The 21378-nt window shown below is 43.9% G+C and overlaps 1 protein-coding gene across 1 annotated transcript in view; it reads right to left on the reverse strand.

Moving 5' to 3' along the window:
* EMC1 (ER membrane protein complex subunit 1) overlaps nucleotides 1-21378 on the reverse strand; it is a 38753-nt gene that overhangs the window by 5576 nt on the left and 11799 nt on the right. Inside the window, exons 2-21 of the mRNA XM_042780256.1 lie at nucleotides 20502-20626; nucleotides 19882-19947; nucleotides 19568-19661; nucleotides 18669-18797; nucleotides 17695-17821; nucleotides 16631-16780; nucleotides 16145-16312; nucleotides 15485-15556; nucleotides 15055-15117; nucleotides 14411-14533; nucleotides 13349-13445; nucleotides 12902-13024; nucleotides 12260-12268; nucleotides 11019-11218; nucleotides 10708-10857; nucleotides 9891-10052; nucleotides 9411-9530; nucleotides 7069-7206; nucleotides 3211-3384; nucleotides 2415-2625 (exon numbers count right to left, since the gene is read on the reverse strand). Of these exons, the coding sequence (XP_042636190.1) occupies nucleotides 2415-2625; nucleotides 3211-3384; nucleotides 7069-7206; nucleotides 9411-9530; nucleotides 9891-10052; nucleotides 10708-10857; nucleotides 11019-11218; nucleotides 12260-12268; nucleotides 12902-13024; nucleotides 13349-13445; nucleotides 14411-14533; nucleotides 15055-15117; nucleotides 15485-15556; nucleotides 16145-16312; nucleotides 16631-16780; nucleotides 17695-17821; nucleotides 18669-18797; nucleotides 19568-19661; nucleotides 19882-19947; nucleotides 20502-20626 (2501 nt within the window). The remainder of the gene's footprint in view (nucleotides 1-2414; nucleotides 2626-3210; nucleotides 3385-7068; nucleotides 7207-9410; nucleotides 9531-9890; nucleotides 10053-10707; nucleotides 10858-11018; nucleotides 11219-12259; nucleotides 12269-12901; nucleotides 13025-13348; nucleotides 13446-14410; nucleotides 14534-15054; nucleotides 15118-15484; nucleotides 15557-16144; nucleotides 16313-16630; nucleotides 16781-17694; nucleotides 17822-18668; nucleotides 18798-19567; nucleotides 19662-19881; nucleotides 19948-20501; nucleotides 20627-21378) is intronic.

The raw sequence follows: 21378 nt of genomic DNA on the forward strand, positions 1-21378 counted from the left end.
TGCCTGGCTGCTAACTTAAAAGCTGGCAGTTTAAACCTACCAGCCACTCCACAGGAGAAAGATGAGGCAGTCCGCTTCCATAAAGATTACAGCTTTGGTAACCTTGTAAGGTGGTTCCATTCTGTCCTATAGGATCGCTATGAGTAGGAATCAATGCAACAACAATGGGTTTGGTTTTTCGGTGGCAGCACCCTTAAATAGCCAAAAACAATACTCCAGTAATACACGAATCTGAAGTGAACATTCCACTTTTGCAGATACTGATTTTTTCACACATCATCCTGGGACATCAGAAAATAAAGTTCTAGAATCAAGAAGTAGATAATGAAAGAGAAGCACATGGAAGGCCACTCTTCATCCCTCTTTTCTCTCAGATACCTGCCAGAGCCAAGCAAGTTTCCTTCACATTAACCAAACAGGCTGTATGTGCCACTGCGATTGTGAAGACACTGAAAAGCTGGAGGACCATGCAGTACAAGATAAGACAGCTTCAGCAGTGGTGATGGTTAAACTTAGGGACACTGCCAAGGGGACTGTCTGCCTCACATATGGGAATGAAATAATAAGGCCAGGTGCCTGTCAACGTTCAGCATCCCAAATGTCTTTGGAACAATCAAATAGGCAGCACAGTCTGTTAAATTGGTAAGTCTTGAACTTAGGCTACATGAGATTTTAAACCATGCTGCAGTGCGATAGATCGCTTTTATATGGCCTTTCTAGCCATAGGCTTATAACTCCCACCAAAGACTGGGTGAGACTATGCAAATAAAGTGCTTGTGGTCCACCGAGAGGATTGCACAGCGTTGTTAATAATACACATAAGGTACATGACACCCTTGTGGGGGAAGAACATGCAAGTAAGGTATGTTGTTGTTGTTGTTATGTGCCGTCGAGTCAGCCCTGACTCATAGCGACCCCTCCTTGGGTTTCCGAGGCAGTATCACTACGGAAGTAGGATTGCCCAACCTTCCTTCCGAGGAGTGGCTGATGGGTTTGAACCGCCAGCCATCTGGTGAGCAGTCAAGTGCCTTAGCCACTATGCTACCAGAGCTCCCAAGTAAGGTATATGGAAGCCTAAAAGGGTATTGGTCAGTTTTGCCATCCACTAGGCTTAAAATGAGCCATCCCAAAGGCAGAAAGTGGGGATCTACTGCCACCAAGAGGAAAAGACAGGAGCAGAACACATCCTTTGAACCCAGAATCCCTGCACTGGGAACCTCCTAGACCCAGGAGACAGAGAACTATTAACACGAGACAGCATAAGACAGTAAGAAGTAGTAGCAGAGAAACGGTGGCAGCACACCAGAAGACTGGCAGAAGATGGTGTGGTAGGCTTCCTGGTGCACAGAGCAAGAAAGCCCGAGTTGCCTTCAGGCAGAGTGAGGTGCCTCCAAGCACTTGTCAGGAGCTAGGCTTGCTGCCCCACAGAGCTAGAGAGCTGGGCACCTTCAGGATGAGGATTACTGGCAGAGTGGGGTGTCTCCAGACATTTACTGGAGGAGCTAAAGAGCTTTGTAACTCTTGCCCGAACAGGGCAGAGGCAGAGGGGAAAATGCGTGCTGGTGGGCATAGACAAGAAGCTGTCCTGACTGAAGAACTGTATCCTGGGTCATAACTTGTTACAGAAAAACAAACTCACTACTGTCAAGCAGGTTCTGACTCATAGCGACCCCTCCTTGGGTTTCCAAGGCAGTATCTCTACAGAAATAGATTGCCCAGTCTTCCTTCCAAGGATTGGCTGGTGGGTTTGAACTGCCAGCCTTCTAGGTAGCAGTCAGATCCTTTAGGCACTACGCCACCAGAGCTCCCCATAACCTGTTACTTTCCTAATAAACTCCAGAATTGTGAGTATTGTCTGTGAGTTCGATGTGGTCACTGCAAACAATTATCAAACCCAGCAGAGAAATACAAGTACTATGGGAAGGACAGCTGCTGTCAGAATTGGTAAAACAGTTGGAGAGAGGAGGTATGTCTGACCTCTGCCTGATAGGAATTAACCTTGGACTGTTGATGCTAATAATTATTCTCTCTCTTTCCCCTTGAGAAGTTAGATGAGGAAGTCAGACACCTCCACCATGTCATTCATTTTTATACATGCCTATTTCTGCAGCCCATCAGCACAGACTATCTATTATAGCTTTATAAAAAACATAACATCAGGGATCAATTTTCTGAGCTAGCGGAAAGGCAGAATAGAGAAAGGATATTGTTTATCTGAAATGAAGACTGAGATGGTCATCTTTTATTGGTGGCAAAGTCAGATCAGGGAACTTTTCCTGCTGAAATAAAGTCTTCCACTCTTTCCTTACTGGTAGTCTCACTGAGCTCTGCTGGCAATACCTCCCCTGCTCTCTGTCCTTCAGTTGTCTACAGCAACCAGGTCTCCCCAAAAAATCTCCCCAGACATTACTCACTAAGCAGGTGTCGGCTAGTGATGCCCCGCTCCGTGATGGTGGCTTCCATGGCGCTGATGGAAGAGGGGAAGATGTAGGACTGCTGAAGGACCTGGGGAAGCTGAGGGCGGTCCAGGGAGCTAAAGGCTGTGGCGTTGTACTGCTCGGTTCCCTCATAGAGCTCCAGTGCAGTGAGCTCATTGCGCCGAGCCTTGGTGTTCCAGTACTGGTACTACAGAGAGAAAAGGCAGCTCAGGGGCTTAGCTACTGGTTCAACTGGAAAGGATAAATTACACTGGGAGGCACCGTTCAAATTAGCTACAAAACCAGGAGAGAAAGAAACCACTTAGCACCCCGGTTTTCTTCCTCACTACCAGGTTTACTAACTTTCAAGGCAGTTTTATCTAGACTATCCAAAGTTCATCATAAAAGAATTCTCAAGACTCTCAGAAGTCATAATAAACTAACAAATGAATCCTTACTATGTGCCAGGTGTTGTTTGCTCTAAGCTAGACTAGAAGTGACTGCTACTATCCCTATTTCACAGATACGCAACATAAAGAGCTTTTATAGTTCAAGGTTGTATAGTTAGGAAACAGAAGTGCTGGGATTCAAACTAGGCAGTCTGATTCCTGAGTTACCCCCTACCAGGACCCTATACTGCCATCCAGGAATTTTGGATCATATGAAAGCAAAAAGCAGCAAACAGATTTCTGGAATAAGAGGCAAGGAAAGGAGTTAAGATGGAAGGAGACCAGTCATATACTCTTTAGATACCTTACTTGATAGTGACACCAGTTTGTCAAATACTCCTTACCACCACCCAGTTCTCAGAATGCACAATATGGACAGGGCCCTTGGCTTTCTTCTGCACAGAGGAGTGGATGATGCGTCCAGTGATGCCATCGATGAGGAAGATGCCAATGAAGGTACGTTCGTGGTGCACATCTGTGCTCTCTGTCACTACAGCCAGCAGGTTAGGGTTCAGGCTCTGGGGAGGGAGAAGGAAAATGGTTCCTTCAGAACTATGATGGCATATCCTCAGCAACACTCCACTCTGAGGGGATTTGGGGCTCTGAGCCTGGCCAAGGAATCTGGTTTTCTGGTTGACTATGCTTCATATTTGGAGTTCAGAACATGGGGATACTACATGGTTTAAAATCAGGAAAGGTGTCCACCAGGGTTGTATCCTTTCACCATACTTACTCAATCTGTATGCTGAGCAAATAATCTGAGAAGCTAGACTATATATGAAGAATACAGTATCGGGATTGAAGGAAAGCACATTAACCTGTGATACAGGGGACATCAAGCTCAATTGGCAAAACATGCTACACAAAAACATTGTTCTATATCCTACTTTGGTAAGTTGTGACTGGGATCTTAAAAGCTCTTAAGTGGCCATCTACATGCAATGATGGGTCTCTCCTCATCCAGAGCAAAGAAAAAAGAAGAAAACGAAAGACACATGGAAACAATACAAGGGACTGGTAGACCATGTAATTCTCAGCCTATATGACCATGAGACCAGAACTAGATGGTGCCCACCTACCACAGTCAACAACTTGGAGGGGGATTGGTGCAGGAGATCCTGAATAGAGTGGGAGAACAATGTGGAACAAAAATCATAAAAAAAAGAAAAGAAAAAGACCAGGTTTGCTGGTCTAATAGCGCCTGGTGAGATCCCTGAGGCTATGGCCCCTAGTTGCTCTTCAGGTCTGGAACTGAACTCACTCTTGTGGCTTCCAGCCAAATAATAGGCATATGGGGTGAACATTTACATCAGGGAGATACACTCCTTGGAGTGATCAATCATGGGAGAATAGAAGGGCAGTGTTTGCACAGGGTAACAGCTCAGGGGGCGGGAATGCATAGGAAGGAAGGACACAGGGAAGAGGTAACTTCAGGGAGGAAGTGGGAAGAGAGCTGTTACACTGTGGGGAATTATAGTCAATGCCATGAGACAAAATGTGTAAGAACTTCTACATGGACAATGAATTTGCTTAGTAAACTCACCCAAATCACAATAAAAATTTTTTAAATAAATACTTGAAGAAAAAAAAAAAAATCTGTAATATGCAGACCACACAACCTTTCTTGTTGAAAGTGAAGAACACTGGAAACACTTACTGATGAAGATCAAAGACTGCCATCTTAAGTATGGATTACACCTCAACATAAAGAAAACAAAAATCCTCACAAATGGATTAATAAGCAACATTACAATAAATGGAGAAAAGACTGAAGTTGTCAGGGATTTCATTTTACTTGGATCCATAATCAATAACCATGCAAGCAGCAGTCAAGAAATTAGACGACATATTGCATTGGACAAATCTGCTGCAAAAGATCTCTTTAAAAAACAAAAGATAACACTTTGAAGACTACGGTACACTTGACCCAAGCCATGGTATTTTCAGTTGCCTCATATGTATATGAAAGCTGGACAATGAATAAGGAAGACTGCAGACAAATTGATGCATTGTAATTGTGTGTTAGCGAAGAATACTGAAAACAACATTGAGTGCCAAAAGAACAAACAAATCTATCTTGGAAAAACTATAGCCGAATGATCCTTAGAAGTGAGAATGACCAGACTTCATGTCACATACTTTGGTCACACTGTCAGAAGGAACCAGTAGCTGGAGAAGGATATCATGCCTGGTAAAGTAGAGGGCAGCAAAAAAAGGGGAAGACCTTCAAAGAGAAGGACTGACACAGGGGCTGCAAGGATGGGCTCAAGCACAGCAAAGATTGTGAGGATGATGCAGGACCAGGCAGTGTTTTGTTCCATTGTATACAGGGTCACTATGAGAGATGACTTGACAGCACCTAACAACAACAATCACTACACTCGTTTAGTGTCCAAGATAGGTGCTTTCCGTATATCATTTCATTTAATCCCTTTAACTACCTTGGAAAGTAGCTATTATCTACATTTCACAGATGAGGAAAGTCTCAGAGAAATTAAGCAACTCGCTGAAGTCAGAGAGATGGCAAATGGTAACTCAAGATAAAATCCAGGTCAGCCCACTCATTGACCTAAGGACCTTGCTCTAGCAATGTTACTTCTCTCTACCAAAACTGTTCTCAATGTCACCAGTGTCTTCTATCATTAAATTCAATGGATGATTCTGTCTTCATCTTACTTGACCTACTAGCGGTGACCACTCTCTCCTGGAAACACCTTCTCCAAACATTTGGCTTCCATAATTCTCCATTTCCCTAGTTTTCCTTCTGCCTTTCCAACCACTCCTCTCTTTTGCTGACTCCTCGTCCTCTCAATCTTTTAACAGTGGAATGCATTGGGCAGAGCTCAAGCCTTGGACATTTCCATCTATGTACAGTCACTCTCGTGAAGATCTTAACCAATCTCGAGGCTTTAACACCATCTGTGGGTGCTGGCAATGCCCAAATATATGTATCCAAGCCAGACCTGAACTCCAGACTTGACTACCAAACTGCCAACTTATCATGTCTTCTTAGATGTCTCATCTCAAACTTAACATGCCCAAAACTGAACTCCTCATCTATACCCACTTAAAACTCCTCCTCCCTTAGTCCTCTTCATCTTATGCTTCCAAAGTCTCACACCTAAAACCTGAGTGATCCTTGACTCCTTTCTCTCCATACACATACCCTATAGCCTACACGTCAACAAACCCTGTTGGTTCTACCGCCTAATTACTCAGAATCTGATCCCTTCTCACTACCTCCACTGCTTCCAACCTAATTTTAGCCACCACTGTCTAAATTGTAATAGTACAGTGGTCTAGATGGTCTTCCCACTTTCCTCCTTGCCCCTCTACAATCTAGTCTCCATGTGGCAGGCTGAGAAAGCCTGGTAGACTTGTCATTTATGTCACACTTCTACTCAAAACCTCCTAATGGCTCTTAGTGTCATTCAAAGCCACAGCGGTAGCCTGTGATCTGGTCCAATCCACCTAACTTCAACTGTCTTAGTTTTCTTCCTCACTCATACTCTGTTCCAATCACACTATCCTCCCTGCTATTCCTTGAACATACCATGGAAGCATCAGTCAAGAAATTAGGCAACATACTGCATTGGGCAAATCTGCTGCAAAAGACCCCTTTAAAAAGCAAAGATAACACTTTGAAGACTAAGGTACACTTGACCCAAGCCATGGTATTTTCAGTTGCCTCATATGTGTACGAAAGCTGCACAATGAATAAGGAAGACTGCAGAAGAACTGATGCATTGTACTGTGTGCTCTGGCTTTTCTGTCTAGAAGATTCTTTCCCCAGTATCCATATGACATACTTCCTCTCTCCATCAAGTCTTCACTTAAATGTCACTTTCTCAGTGAGACCCTCATTAACCACTCTTACTCTAAATTGCATCCTCTTCACATTACAGTACTCCCTACCCCTCTTCCCAGCTTTATTTTTCTCCCTGCAACTGGTTACTTTCTAAAACACTATACACTTTACATATTTATTTTATCATTTGCCTCTTTCAACTATAATGGAAGCCCCAGAAGGCAGGAGGTAGGAGGAGGAGAGGGTATATTATTATGTCTATTTTGCAGACAATAAATTAAGGCTCAGAGATTAAATGCCCGAGGTCATACATCTACCAAATCCTAGAATCAGAATTCAAACCCTTGTTTCTCTGATTCTAAAGCCCTACCTCTATGTGACTGCTGTGCCGTACCTTGTAGAGCACACTACGGTCCCCCATCACACGGCCTTGGGAATGAACGTGCTCACTGCTGCGCTTCCCCTTCACTGTGACAATTCGCTGTACTTCTGGGGGGATGGTCAGCTCCCAACTCAGTTCAGTGGTGAGATCCTAGAGCAGGGACAAAAGAGCCAGCCCTTGTCATGAGGAGGGTATGCTTAGCCCTGAATCACAGCTAGAGCTAGCCAAGTTCATTATTTTAGGACCTTTGTGCTTAAGAAGCAGAGATCGATTTTCACTCAATTTGATTAAGAAAGATAATAAAGCCAGTAAGAAAAGAAATAATTGATAGTATTCTATTATCCGAGTAAGAAATGTTCAAGGAAAAATTAACATTTATTACTAAAACTTAAGTTCCCTGTATACTGGAGCCCACAATGAATTATCTAGTTGGCAAAGACCTTGAAGGTTTCCTGGCACAGGAAACAAATATTTATGGCTGGCTAAATTATTATAACACCCATACTGTGGAATTATATGAAACCACTAAAAAATAACGAGGTACCTTTGGGGGTGAGGTAGTGACTAGAAATGGGTATAGGGAGCTCTAGAGTGGTGGCACTGTTCTGCTTCTTGATCTCATTGCCATTTACATGGGTGTGTACTTCTGCGGGCGCTCTGGTAGCACAGTGGTTACATGCTCAGCTGCTAACTAAAAGTCAGCAGCCTGAACCCACCAGCCACTCTGTGGACGAAAGATGTGGCAGTCTGCTTCCAAAAATATTACAGCCTTGGAAACCCTATTGGCAGTTCAACTTTGTCCTGTGACTTAGAATTGACTTGATGGCAGTGGGTTTGGGTTTTTTTTTTCCTTTTGGTACCTTTATGAAAGTTTGCTATTATTTCCTTGTGATTTCTACAGTTGTCTGAACACAGATTTGAATAAAAATAGGTTTATTAACAAAATAATAAGGCAGAAAACACATTAAATGAAAAAAGCAAATTTCATAATAATTCAATTCCATTTGAATAATAAGAAAAAATATACATGTATGAAACCTATCTGTGTGGTCTATGTAGCTATTCATGCTCTCTGTACTGTAAATATACACAGAAGGTGGTGAGAAGATGCACAGCAAACTACTGAAAGGCATTCCGCTGGGGAAGGGCCACTGGGAACTGACTGACTGAGCCCTTTCACATTTTGCTTGTATACTTCTGTATCAACTTATCTTTTACAATTTGAACATATCCATGAACTGCTTCTTAATTTTTTTTTTAAATACATATATTCTTTTTACTAATAACAAATAAGCCTCCATTAGAAAACTTCAGAACTCATGTACATCCTCAAAGACTAAAGTCAACAAGTGGGGTGGGGGGGCGGACCACAGTAAAATTCCCCAGAGGTCAAAAAGATTGTAAGAATAGCTTTGCTTATTTCCCAACTACAGTTTGACCTCCTCTGTCTTCCCTGGGCCCCTGTTAACTCAGATGATACCCTCAGGGCTCCACTCATCCCTGACAACCATACTCTAGTTGGCTCCCCTCTAACCAGAAAGAACTATCTTTCGAGACCCTCTTTTTATCAATTTGGAAGGACAGTTTTTTTCTCTCATGAGGGTAAAGAATGTGTTTTCAGACAGGCCATTTCTTTGCTGTTTATGCTAAATGTTAATTGTTACACATCAGGAAAGGCCAATGTATTTTCAAAATAACAGCTAAAACTGGCTTCAGACTCCCACAGTGTGGCCCCAAATTCAATCTCTGTGCTATAATGCCCAGGGTCTTACAGGACAGAAGAGCCATCTGGTGTGTACACACCACAGATTACTCCACACAGCCCTATTACAAGGTCAAAGCCAGCCCCTCGTGAACTAATGAAGTCTTCAGAGCCAGTGTATATCACTATTTGCAAGAATTGAGTCCAGTATGTTATGATCAGAGCAAATCTATCCCAATTTCTAGAAATAAAATTCAAAGCACATATTCTATATCAAGAGTATATCAATACCATCATCTTTATATATAAAGGACAACTGATTATTCAACACCTCCCACCCCTGAGAATGGACAAAAATGTCCCTTCCCTCTACTATAGGAAGAATGGATATAGGAATGTGAAATGGAAACTCCATGAAGGCAGAGACTGCTCCATCGTGCACTGCCATACCCACAGCATCTAGTACCATGCTTGCCATGTAGTAGCTGCTCATTAAATATGAACAAATGACTGGTTTCAAATCAGACATTAGGATTATGGCAATCTAAGTTTATAATACGAGTAGCTTAACTCACTTCTTAACCAAACAATCAGAAAATATCCACCCACCAAAAAAAGGTCCTATGGGAACAGTGCAGGACCCCTTCTATACCTTTCGAAGTCGATATCCACTTAGCTGTCCCTGCTCTGCATCCACTAAATAGAAGAAGATTGAAGAGGCAAGTTCATGTAGTTGTCGCAAGACATTCCGAGTGGCTGGGAAAGCTGTGACCTGGAAAAACCCATGCAGTCCAAGAAAAGTTAATGGGAAGGATTAGGAATCTCTAAGCCCAGTTTCCCAAGACTCATTAGTGTTTCCCTATCAGAAGAGAACCTTGGGAATAAAACAGAAAGTCTTAAAGTAATAAAATATCTACTGAACTCAACTTAGTTTAAAGTTAGTTCTGTCAAGAACTTGGGCTTTTACAATTACAGAAGTCACAATCATGTCACTTAGGGATGCTCTTAAAGCCCAAATGTGCATTGACTATATACAGCACTCCATCGCTGGTCCACTAACTGCTGTCTGACCACCTCTACCCCATATCCAAGTCCACTGGGATGTGGTCCATCCACTCTGAAGATACAGTACCTTGTACTCATCATCTATCAACAGCAACACCTTGGCATAGTCTTGGTCCATGATGGGCAGAAGCAGGGACTGCAAGATGGGACGCTTCAGCACTGGAGGAGCCACCTGACTCCATTTCCCAAAAATGGGATTGAAGACATAGAGAGCACTCATTCCTGTCTCCTGAAATAGGCAGTCGAACTGTCAAGACTCCACCAGCACACAAAGGATGCAAATCCCCACGGAAAACCCAGCAAGCTGGGCTTTCAGCTCAACTGTGAGGGATTCCCTCATCTTTGCCCTCTATGTGGAAAATAAATTCTTTGCTGAAGGTGAATGGTCTCCTGTAACGTCAAACTGCCTCTGGTCGCAAACTTAACCAAGAACTAACTGGACATGCTAAAGAACAAATAAAGATCAGTTACCAATTCTGTGACTTCAGGACAGCCCTTCCAAAAGGGTCTAAAAGCCCTATTCCCTAGATCGAATCCACACAATTCCACTCTTACACTGGGAGGCAGAGACATAAAAACTCTGCATTCTTCTCTCCCTCGAACACAGAACAGAAAACAGCCACTGACGACTGCTTGCACTTGGCAAGGAAAACAGCTGGCTTGCCATACATCTGAATAAGTCACACTGACTTCCCTCCTAGTCAATGCCAAATCATTGTTGGATGGTTCTTCTACTCAGGCAACAAATGGGAGAAAAGAGAGCTCTAACCCCTTAATGCCCCTAACTCTCAAAATTTCCAGTGCCTGCAAGAGATTTAAGTTACAAAGCATCAAAAAAGCCAAACCTACCCTGGCTCAAATCAGAGGTGGATCAAGGGCCTCACCTTGTCCTTTACCAGAAGGGTGCACTGGGGAGGGTGGGGGAAGTGAGCGGTAGTTCTCTGCACCATCAGTTTAAAGGAGGAGTCTGGCTTGACATTGGGTAGATATTGTTTCCACAGGATGGTGCCAGAGCTGCTCTCAATGCCAAAAATCTGTAAGATAAACAAATACTTGGTTCACGACTAGAAAGACAAACCAAAAAAACTGATTCTATCCTTGAAAATTAGAACCAGTGCTATCCCCCACCAAAAACCTTGTTTTCCACTCTCTGAACTTCAAAAGGTTTGGTACTTGGGGCTTAAATCCTTCTCACCTTGCCTGAGGCTGTTGCCACTACCATCATCTTCTGCAGGTTGAATTCATCTCTGGCCAAGGTGTCAATGTTGATCTCATTTTTAATCTGACTCCGGGGCTTCCGAGCATCGTAAAACATTTTCCAGAGGTGAGCAGTCCAGGCCTGCAGCAGGATGAGCTGAGACGAGAGGCGTTTCAGGAACATCCCCAGCAAGCCGTCTGGTATTAAGGTAAAGGTAAGGTAGCTGAGGCCCACTCCTCATCAGACTATATGTTTTCAGCAACGAGGTACTTGTTTTTCCTAATGAGGGATGGTTCTCTCTCCTGTGGAGCATTCAGGTTATTCACACCCCAGACTATAAGCCCAATGGGCAGGCCTGGGTCTAATGCCAATGGTCTCAAACTCAGGTCCAGCCATGCAGAAGCTTCCAAAACTTAACTTACCTGGCTCTTATCTATTTCACTTGCCTAGAATCTTAGAAGAAGAAACTAAGAGGTTGGGAGTCAGCCATGCGGGATGCAGCCATGCCGTGAATGTCTCTACCACACCCTGTACCCAGAAGGGCTATAGGAAAGCCTCTAGTTGCCGTAACAAAACCAAAGGAGGTAGGGGCGAGGTGTGCAGAGTTGTGGATGTATATGTATCATGAATAGTTACTTCCACTCCCCACTGCTTCACTTCTACTTTATCTACTGTTTAACCTGTACCCAACAAACCTATCTGAATCTAATTCCTGAGATTATTACTCACTCTATCCCTGATTCTCCATCAATAAGGCCAACACCCTACAGATCTCCATAGGACAGGTGTGGTCACTAATGCAAGACAGCAGAGTAAAGAGCATGCTCTCTGGAGCATGGCAGACCTGGATTAAAAGCCCAGCCACACCACTTACTAGTATACAACCCTGGGAAAATTTCTTTCAGGCTTTTTGCCTCCATTTCTTCAACTATAAACTGACATGTACCCTGGAGGGCTGGTGCAAAGATTAGGTCACATGATATACATACAGAATTTAGGACAGTGTCTGGTACACAACAAATACACAGTAAAAAGGAGAAGTGCCTTTGCTTATCTTATTTACCATCCATCTCCACTCAAGGAAAAGAAGTGACAGCAAACAGGACAAGTTGCAAGCATAGCAGTTGACACACATAGTATGTACCTCATTGATGTAAATTGGGAAAAATACATAATTAACCAAAGGTTAGCCATGCAGGCAAGCAATGAGCACCAAGGAGGCAAGTCGCAGGTTTTACCTTGAATTGCTGGATCCAAGCAGCATAAACAAACAGTAAAATCAAATTAATCCTTGTCTCAAGAAAGTCTACAGTGCCTAAGAGTAGGCCTTCAATAAGTATGTGTTGGGTGGCTGGACAATAAGTATGTGTTGGGTGGCAGAAGGGAGACAGTGGGAGGCAGGACTGAATCAGAGTAAAGTGATTCCAGTCCCTGAGGGGTGGAACTGTGGCTGGCTTTGGAAGGCCCTGGGCGACTGCCACAATACCCAGATCAACCCAGATATGATCTTCTAGAAGGCTGTGGTTGTTGCTTTGGGGACAATGGGTATAAAGTGCCTAAAACAGTGCTCAACAAATTTTAGGTACTCAGGCAATAATAGCTGTTACTACACTAAGTTCTTAAGATTCTTTTTCCTCAGAATCTTTCCCTAGAGGGATTCACAGTCAACTGCTTTCAGAGAAAAGAATAGTTGCATAAGCCATAACGCCACAGATATACTAGAAAGTGGTCCCAGAGCTACTTCAGAACAGACTGGCAATTTGCCCAAGCCCAAGAAGCCAGGGATGCTGTGAGAAAGTGTCTCTGTGGTCCAACTACAAACCCACTCACAGAACATCCCCCTCCACCAACTCTGCTGCCCCAACCCCTGAGGTTCCTACCTGCCTTCTTGCCAAATTCTCCTTCCAGCTCAGCCTGTGCCCCCGTCAGAGGGAGATCCACCATCTCAAGGCACACCACTTCTGCCAGTGACTCTTCACGGCTCCACAACACTACCTTCCCTGCTACAGAAAACCATATGTAAAAAGCTAAGCCTGCTGCCCGACCAAAGGGATTCTTCTAGGTGGCTTAGGGGTCACCGCAACACTTCTGTAAAAAAGAAACAGCATAGCAAGGGGCTGGACTCAATAGGTCAAGTGAGGAAAGCTCTATATCCCACCAGAGAATGCTGAGGAATATTCAAAAGACGACATATGGCTCTGGAAAAAATACTCAAGAGTGACCTCCACTCAAACCTTTCTCAAGAGCCAGTCCACAGCCCCCCAAAAAATAGTCCAATTTGAACTCATATAGAGGCCTCAAAAAATATGTTTAATGAGGTCACTCACCCAGCTGCTGCAGGAAAAGTAGCAGGTGATCCTCCGTCTGCACCAAGGCTCGGTAGCCCACTGAGTCATCCTTCTTCAGGAACACCTGGATGTACAGCTACAAGCAAAATAGTCAAGACAACTATAGTCGATGAAAACCCAAATACCTCTTTACAGTGCCAGATCTCTCAAGACTCAAAGCATCAGGCATTGTTAGAGGTCCAGGTCATGGTATTATTGTTGTTATGTGCTGTTGAGTCGGACCTGACTCATAGTGACCCCTCCTTGAGTTTCCGAGGCAGTATCACTACGGAAGTAGATTGCCCCATCTTCCTTCCAAGGAATGGCTGGTGGGTGTGAACCACCAGCCTTCTGGTTAGCAGTCAAATTGCCTTAGGCACTATGCTACCAGAGTTCCTGGTCATGGTATTAGTTGATGTCTAAATGATACAGCTGTTGCCTCCAATGAGATAACACGTATTCTTTGAAGCAAACATAACAATGGTGCTGGGCCCCAGCTCACACCTCCCTATGGAGGAACTCAAGTACTTCATGGGCACAGCTCATTCATCCACCTCTGATCACCTCCCACAAAGTGAGCAAGGGGTTCAAGATTGGTCTTTCCATTTTAGAGATGAAGAAGCCAGATCTCAGAGAGGCTCAGGAACATAATTCAATGTACCTAAAGGTAACACTGGGTAGAGATTAAGGGCACAGGCTGTGAAAATAGACAAACCTGAGTATGAAACCAACAGTATCTCTTCTAGCTTTGTGACTATGGACAGGTACTGAATTTTAAAGGTTTCCTTATTGAAATACAAGGTCAGTACTACCACTCCACAAGACTGTCAAGAGGGTTACAACAATTAATGCATGTCAACAGAGTGCCTGCTGTACAGTGACAACCTGACATAATACCTGCTTTCACTGTTACATGGAGGGATTTATAACAAAGTCAATAGCTCAGGGGAACTAGAATGTATGTCCACAGAGCCCTAATCCAGGACACATGACCTGGCTTGAAGAGAGGAAGCCCACGATGAGGCACCCACAGGACAGAGTGAAAACAAAGGCTCTGCTCACCCGCTCAGGTCGAGTGCCATTCTGTTCCAGGCTAAACGTGATTGTGGTATCGAGTAGCCGCCGACCTGTCTCCACTAAATAGAGGTTAATGGTGTAGGTCTGGTTGAAGCAGGCCAAGGAGTCCTAGGGGTATAGAGAGCAGATGGTAACTAGAGGGATGCCCCAAAACAGTCCAAGGATTAGACTAGAGAAGCAGCCAGGCCCAAGGGAAAGAAAAAAGGCAAGCTAAAACCTGAGGCAGAAAGAGGGTACTTGAGTAAATAAAATCACAAGGACTATGCTTGTTTTAGGAGTCCCTAGGTGGTGAAAATAATTAACGCTGTGCCTCCACCAGGGTCACACACTTCTGCCTCAGTGCACCTGTACAAACTGCCACTCAACTCTACCAGCTAAGCACACAAAGAAATGGGGAAACTGAGGCCAAGAAGAAAGAGTGCTTAGTAATAGATTCTAGAATGTCTACCTTCTAACTTTCCCATAATTAACAAGGATCAAGAGGGATATTGTTTAATTTATGGCACTTAGAAACACCATTTGAGGCTGGGAACTCTAGACCTGCTCATAGCCTAAGCTGTGGCCCCACCTACCCTGGGTGGCCTCCTATGTCTTCATGTTTGACCCAAGGGCCCAATGCCACACCCTACCTTTGGCCTTGACTTCTCTGAAATGCTCCCCATGGACCCTTCTTCAAGATTGCTAGGTTTCTGCTAGGGAAAAGAGGAGGCCAGGAGAAAATTCAGTCCAAGGGTCATTTCCTAGTCACCAAAATGAAGCCTTCTTAGCACTTGGAAGAAGTTAATGGTCATTCTCATCCCTACTCATAAACTCACACTAGGCCCAGTGGGAGTGAGGTCTTCATATCAGGATCTCACTCCTGGGACAAGGGTGGGTGCTGAAAGCTCTGCAGCCCAGGTGAAAACTTCTTTCTCTACAGCCTCCTGTCCCCCAGGTTCAAAGTGACCAGGCCAATGTGCCCACCTTTCTCATTCTGAGGGTTCCTAGCAGAAACTCACTAAAGCCTGGCAGAGACAAAATGGAAAACCCCCAGCACTGATTGTTATTCTCAATACTCACCACCTCATTCAGACAGGTCATAACTGCAGCCACCGTCTTCTCCCCAGTGGTGGCAAAGCTCACCAAGGCAGTCTAAGGAAAAGGCAAGGTGTCAGTTGCTAAGTGGGGCCTATATTGGCTAGGAGCTTTACAAGGGTCACTTCTCCAGTACAGGTGCACAGACTGCCACTTGAAATTCAAAGTGCTCCAGGCTTTGGAACATAACTACAAGGGGATCTCAGAGCAGAGACAGGTTCAGCTGTATCAACAGCTAAAAACAGAAGTATCCCCTATCTCCAACACAGGCACAGGTCAATCCTAAATCCCATGATGCAATTAGGAGTGATAGGAAGCTCTAATTTATGTCCTCATTTTCCTATGGACTCAGAAGAAAGTGAAAACTTTAAAAGATCCTTTACAACTATCACTTATGGGTAAAAGTATCCCTTTAGTTTTGTGTATTCCACTGTACATATATTTTATTTCAATAAAATGTATTTAAAAAAAAAAAGAGTACAAGTATCCCACTTTTATTCATAAGGTTACCTCCTTTAAAACCACTTATGGAAAGATGTCATTAATTTTCATCTCTAAGAGCAAATGTCTATAGATTTAAAACTCAGTGCTTCTGACATCCATGTCTCAGCTAACTCCTCCTGACACCACGCTGCCCACAGTTACCTGAGAGAAGTTTTTGAGCAGACTCAGGACCCCATGATGGTAGTGCAGCAGAGCATAGTGGTTTGGGGATAACTGCAGGAAGAACTGGGCCCGAGAAGGATCCACTGGGTTGGGCTGTGTGGCCAGGATGCGGGGCTGGAATCCACTTCCAAATTCTAAATCGAGAGACTGAGAGACAAGAAGGATTAGGGCTAAAAGCTGACAAGTCACTGATCCATCCCAGGCAGCAGCGTCTGCCCCATTTCACTAGTGACAAGTAAGCAGGCCATGGCATTAGGCTCCAGAAGCTCACATAAAGGTTCCCCAAAGGGACAGTGGCCCTTTTCTCCTCACACCAATTCACACAAAGGCCTGAAAGTCTTCTGATGGCTGCCAAAGCTCAGGAAGGAAGCAGGGACACTGGGAAAAAGACCTTCCAGGGAATCAGGCCAACCTTTCTAAATCTTTGGCAATGCCTCAGGCCAGGAAACAGCTTGAGCCTCTCACCTGCAGCGGGATCTGTCTCAGTTCCCATTCCGTCTCCAGGGCCAAAGTTTGGAGGGAACGTGAACTCGGATCAGGGCACACCAGGGCAGCCTCATCCACCACACCACAGGCACCAGTAAGACTTCGGAGCCACGGTGTCGAAACCCTGACCTACAAGACAAGAGGTCAAAACAGGTGGCTTGTGAAAAATTTTTACATTTCCTTGTCAGCTCATCAGCAATATCACTGCCAGAACCCCACTGGGGTCCTAAGCTCCTTCCTGTCCTCCCAGCCTCCCAAGGGCCTCTAAAGCTGAAGTCATTCATTATTTTCTTTCTGGCCAATGGACGAATACACCAGCAATTTTTAATACCTGATACTGCAGGTAAACATTTTTCTGCTATATTTGTCATATGTGGTCTCCTATCATTATTTTTAAACATTTTCTTATATTACAGGTGTGGATTCAAAAAGATAAACAAACAAATGCCCACTGCAATCAAGTAGATTCTGACTCAGACCCCCACTGGGTTTCTAAGGCTGTAAATCTTTAAGACAGCAGATTGCCTCATCTTCCTTCCTCAAAGCATCTGGTGAGTTTGAACTATCAGCCTTCTGGCTAGCTGTCAAATGCTTTCAGCACTGTACCACCAGAGCTCCTTAGGCATGGATTGCTGTTGTTGTTATATGCCATTGAGTCGGCCCCAACTCACAGCAACCCCTCCTTGGGTTTACGAGGCAGTATCGCTACAGAAGTAGATTGCCCAACCTTCCTTCTGAGGAGTGGCTGGTGGGTTTGAACCACCAGCCTTCTGGTCAGCAGGCAAATGCGTTAGGCACTATGCTACCAGAGCTCCTAGGCATGGATTAGACCTATGCAATTTTCGAGTGCTTAATAAATATTTGATGAAAAAGAGAAGGTAGGCTATAAGTGACCAGAATCAGGAACCATGAAGAGCTTTTGCATCTACACAGTCAAGTTTTTGCATCCACACAGTCAAGTTCCTAGATCCCCAGTACAAAGAAAGGCTCTACCAACTCCCCTCCCCAGTTCACAGGGCCTTGAACCAGACACCCTACCATACCTGCTGAACAATCTCTCCATCTTCCACATTAAACTTGACAATGTTCACATGGCTGAAGGGAACAACTCCCAGGGCCCACACCACCCCAGAGCCATAGGAATACACCATCTGGTAATGGATGCTGTCACTAAGAGAAGAATGAAAAACAGGAAGCAACAGCTTTAGCTATAGGACAGAACCATCCTCAAGGGTCTTCCAAAACTAGGCTGCCAAGGACTTAGCCAAATATTACAAACTAGCAACCCTCAAATATGACTTACAAAATTTTTTTTTTAAAAAAATCTGAATTAGTTGTCAACCTTTAAAACTGAGATTACATGTGAAAATCATATTTCTAGCTTTTCTTTACAAATTAGAAAATATGGCAATACTGGACTTAACCTACATTCCGATCAGACAACAATCAGCTAAGTAACACTGCCCCCTGGAGGTAGGCCAGGCACACAGCAGCTCCCAATAGTCCCCAGTGGCCCACTTTGTGCATGGATGTATCCCAGTTGGCCCCACAAGATTTTGACTTTTTGATTCCTGCCCTAAACTTTGAAAATGACCACAGGTTATCTGTCTAAGCAGATCCTTTCCTCCCTCCCTTCTACTCCTCCCCAGCCTCAAAGCTTTCTACCACCAGGACATCTGGAAACCATCTCATATGTCACTTAGCCCTTACCCTGAGCTCTTCCTGAATTGCCTGGAAGGCTCAGTCTGACTTCAGCTAGAAGTTAAAAAGTCCAAAGTACTATAACCATGAGTGAGTGAGTCACTTCCCCTTGCTTAACTGGCACTAACAGGGCCCAAGTTTGAGAGTTTTTCTCCTCATTGCAAAGAAAATTCCAGTTGTAGTCATGTCCTTGGAATCTAGGCCTAACCTCATGACCCACTGCTTGGGTCAAAGCAATGCTTCAGGAACCTCAAAAAAAAAGGAGCTTGCAGAGAACAGGTGAATCAACCATCACCTTGTGGGAAGGCAGCCTTACCTTTCTGGGAGATGCTCCACCCACTTTAGGTGCCCACTGGAGAGGTGATGGAGGGTAAGTGTGGTCTTCTTCAGGACTGCAATGTACTTCACTGACTCTTGCACACCTACCAGCCCAAGTGCCTGGAAACTAAGCACAGGTACAGGGTGAGTGCTGCCAGCACCTGCAAAGCCTCATTCTAGAGGACATAATCCAGAACACGATCACTGTTGCTTGGTGGTAAAGAATGTAACCTTCAGAGTCAAACACACCTGGATCCAAATCAAGGCTCAGTTCTCATTGGCTGATTACTTTCACCCACTCTACCATGCTGCTTCCCTGAAACCCCCTAAGTTTCTTAAGGGTTGTTATCTCCTTCCCCCAGGACTTCCCAGCAACCAGGCCAACCTCTATTATGGCACCATCTAGCAGTACCATAATTATTGAGTCAGAAACTGTCTCACATTCACAGTGTATTCCCATTACCCAAGGGTTCCCCAAATGTTACCAAATGAATTACTATCAAAATATATATAAGCTAATGCAAATAACCCTGTAATTTAAACAGCAAAGATGTAACAATACAACAAGCTATTCTTCAAACACAAAATTAAAACACCAAAAGCTTGATGTTATGTTCTTATGTCTAGAATACTGCACAGCTCATGAATCGTGGTAAGATTAGGAAATACTTTCAAAGGGTAAAACTAGCACAGAACTCTGCACCTAAAAGGTGCTCAATAAACGCTAGCTAAGTAAACGCATGTGTTCCATAACCTCAAGCACATAATAAACTGGTGTTTAATACTCTTTGGCTCTTCAGTGGTCCCTGGGAAAAAAGCCAAGCTGCTGTTCATGCAGTCCTGTGTTTCAGCAAAGCCTTTAACCTAGCCAAGATGAAATACAGTTTCTTCCCCTACCTGCCACTGTCCAAGGTTATCTCCCAGTTCAGGCCCCCAATGTTAGTCTCCCAGGAACGCATGATTCGGCCTCCATTGGACACTGTGACTGCATCTGGAAAAGGAAAGACAGTGGTGAAGTCATCTTTCAAAATGTTGCTCTGTGGACTCTGCAGGTCTATGGATGCAAACAGACATTAATAAGCAGGTACCTACTCCTTAATGTTGGGAGTATCCCTTTTCTATTCTCTATTACATCTTATACAGAGGAAAAACTCACAAAATGAAGAGATGGAGCTAACACTATGGAGGAGATCAAGCAGGACTGTGCTTACCCTGTCCATGGAGCAGCATGGCATCCACAGCCCCTTCTGGTGTGCCCTTGTCAACATGGCGCCACACTGGAGAGACATGGAAGTCACACATTACTATGAACCAGAGAGGGATCACAGACATGCAGGAGAGAACTGAACAGGTCTTCATTTGCACAGCACATTTGTCCAAATTTTTCCAAGTGAGGGAAGGAGTACAGCTAACTGTCAGTGACCTATTCCCATTCAGTAAGTAATATGGGAGGAGAAGGGGTTCTGAGAAGGGTCACTAGTGTTTCTGTACTTCCCATCTCCACTAGCATCAGGAGCTTATTGGAGGACACTCAAGATTTAGGCCACTATCCTATTACTAATAACATTATCAGTGTTAATGCACTAATTGGTTGTTGTTGTTATTATCACCATATTAATTATATCAACATTAGTAGTATTAATATTATGTGTCACTATGCACCTGCCCAAACTGACTAATGTTCTTAATAGCATTATTAAAATGTATCAGGATTCTGTAAGACTGCGACTTTTGGCCAACTTGTCCCTAACTCATAAGTCACAGTTCATTCTGGATCCAGTATGCTCAGGCTTTCCATCCCTGAGCCAAGCAGTTAACCCAGTTCACTCACAGATCTCCCCAGTGCGAGAATTTAATGCAGCAATCACATTCTTTTCTGTGGCCACAACCAGCTTCTTGGATCCAGGAGAAAATTCCAAGGAGGCAAACTTGAGCTTCCCCACATACTGCTGTCTCCTAAGGAAAAAGTGCAAGGAGAAAACAAAGGGCCAAAATCATCACCACACAAAACCATTTACACAAACACACAAGGTTACCACCATCATAACCTGTCTTAAGATGTAAGAAAAATGTTTGTTAATAAAAAGATCTGACCAAAAGCAAGATTTCTATGGAGTGTAGTAAGAACCAAAGAGAACAAGAGAAAATATCCTCAATCGTGGGGAAATAATAAGTCTTCTAAACCCAAGGACATATTTATCTCAAAATAAGTGACACTCAAAAGTACACCTGGCCAAGGAAAAGTTTATCTATGGAAGGAAATTAAAAAAAAAAAAAAAAAAAAAAGTACACGTCTGAACTCCAGTCACTGCTCGACATCTCGTATGCCGTCTTCTGCAAAAAAAAAAAAAAAAGTACACCTGGCATAATGCACAGGGTTAGCAGACAATGTTTCTACATTTGTATTTGTATGCCCTGTAAGAAAGTCCAGGTATATATCATTTGACCCAGCCATCCCATTACTAGGTATATACCCTAAAGAAGTGAGAGCCATGACAAGAACAGATATATGCACACCCATTCATGTTTATCGCAGCACTATTTACAGTAGCCAAAAGATAGAAACAACCTAGGTGTCCATCAACTGAGGAATGGATAACCAAACTATGGTACATACACACAATGGAATACTATACAACACTAAACAGTAATGTAGAATCTGCAAAGAACCGCATAACGTGGATGAACTTGGAGGACATTATGCTGAG

This window comes from Orycteropus afer, unplaced genomic scaffold (genome assembly GCF_000298275.1).
Source record: "Orycteropus afer afer isolate SDZICR_OR568_19922 unplaced genomic scaffold, OryAfe1.0 scaffold00031, whole genome shotgun sequence".
Taxonomy (NCBI): domain Eukaryota; kingdom Metazoa; phylum Chordata; class Mammalia; order Tubulidentata; family Orycteropodidae; genus Orycteropus; species Orycteropus afer.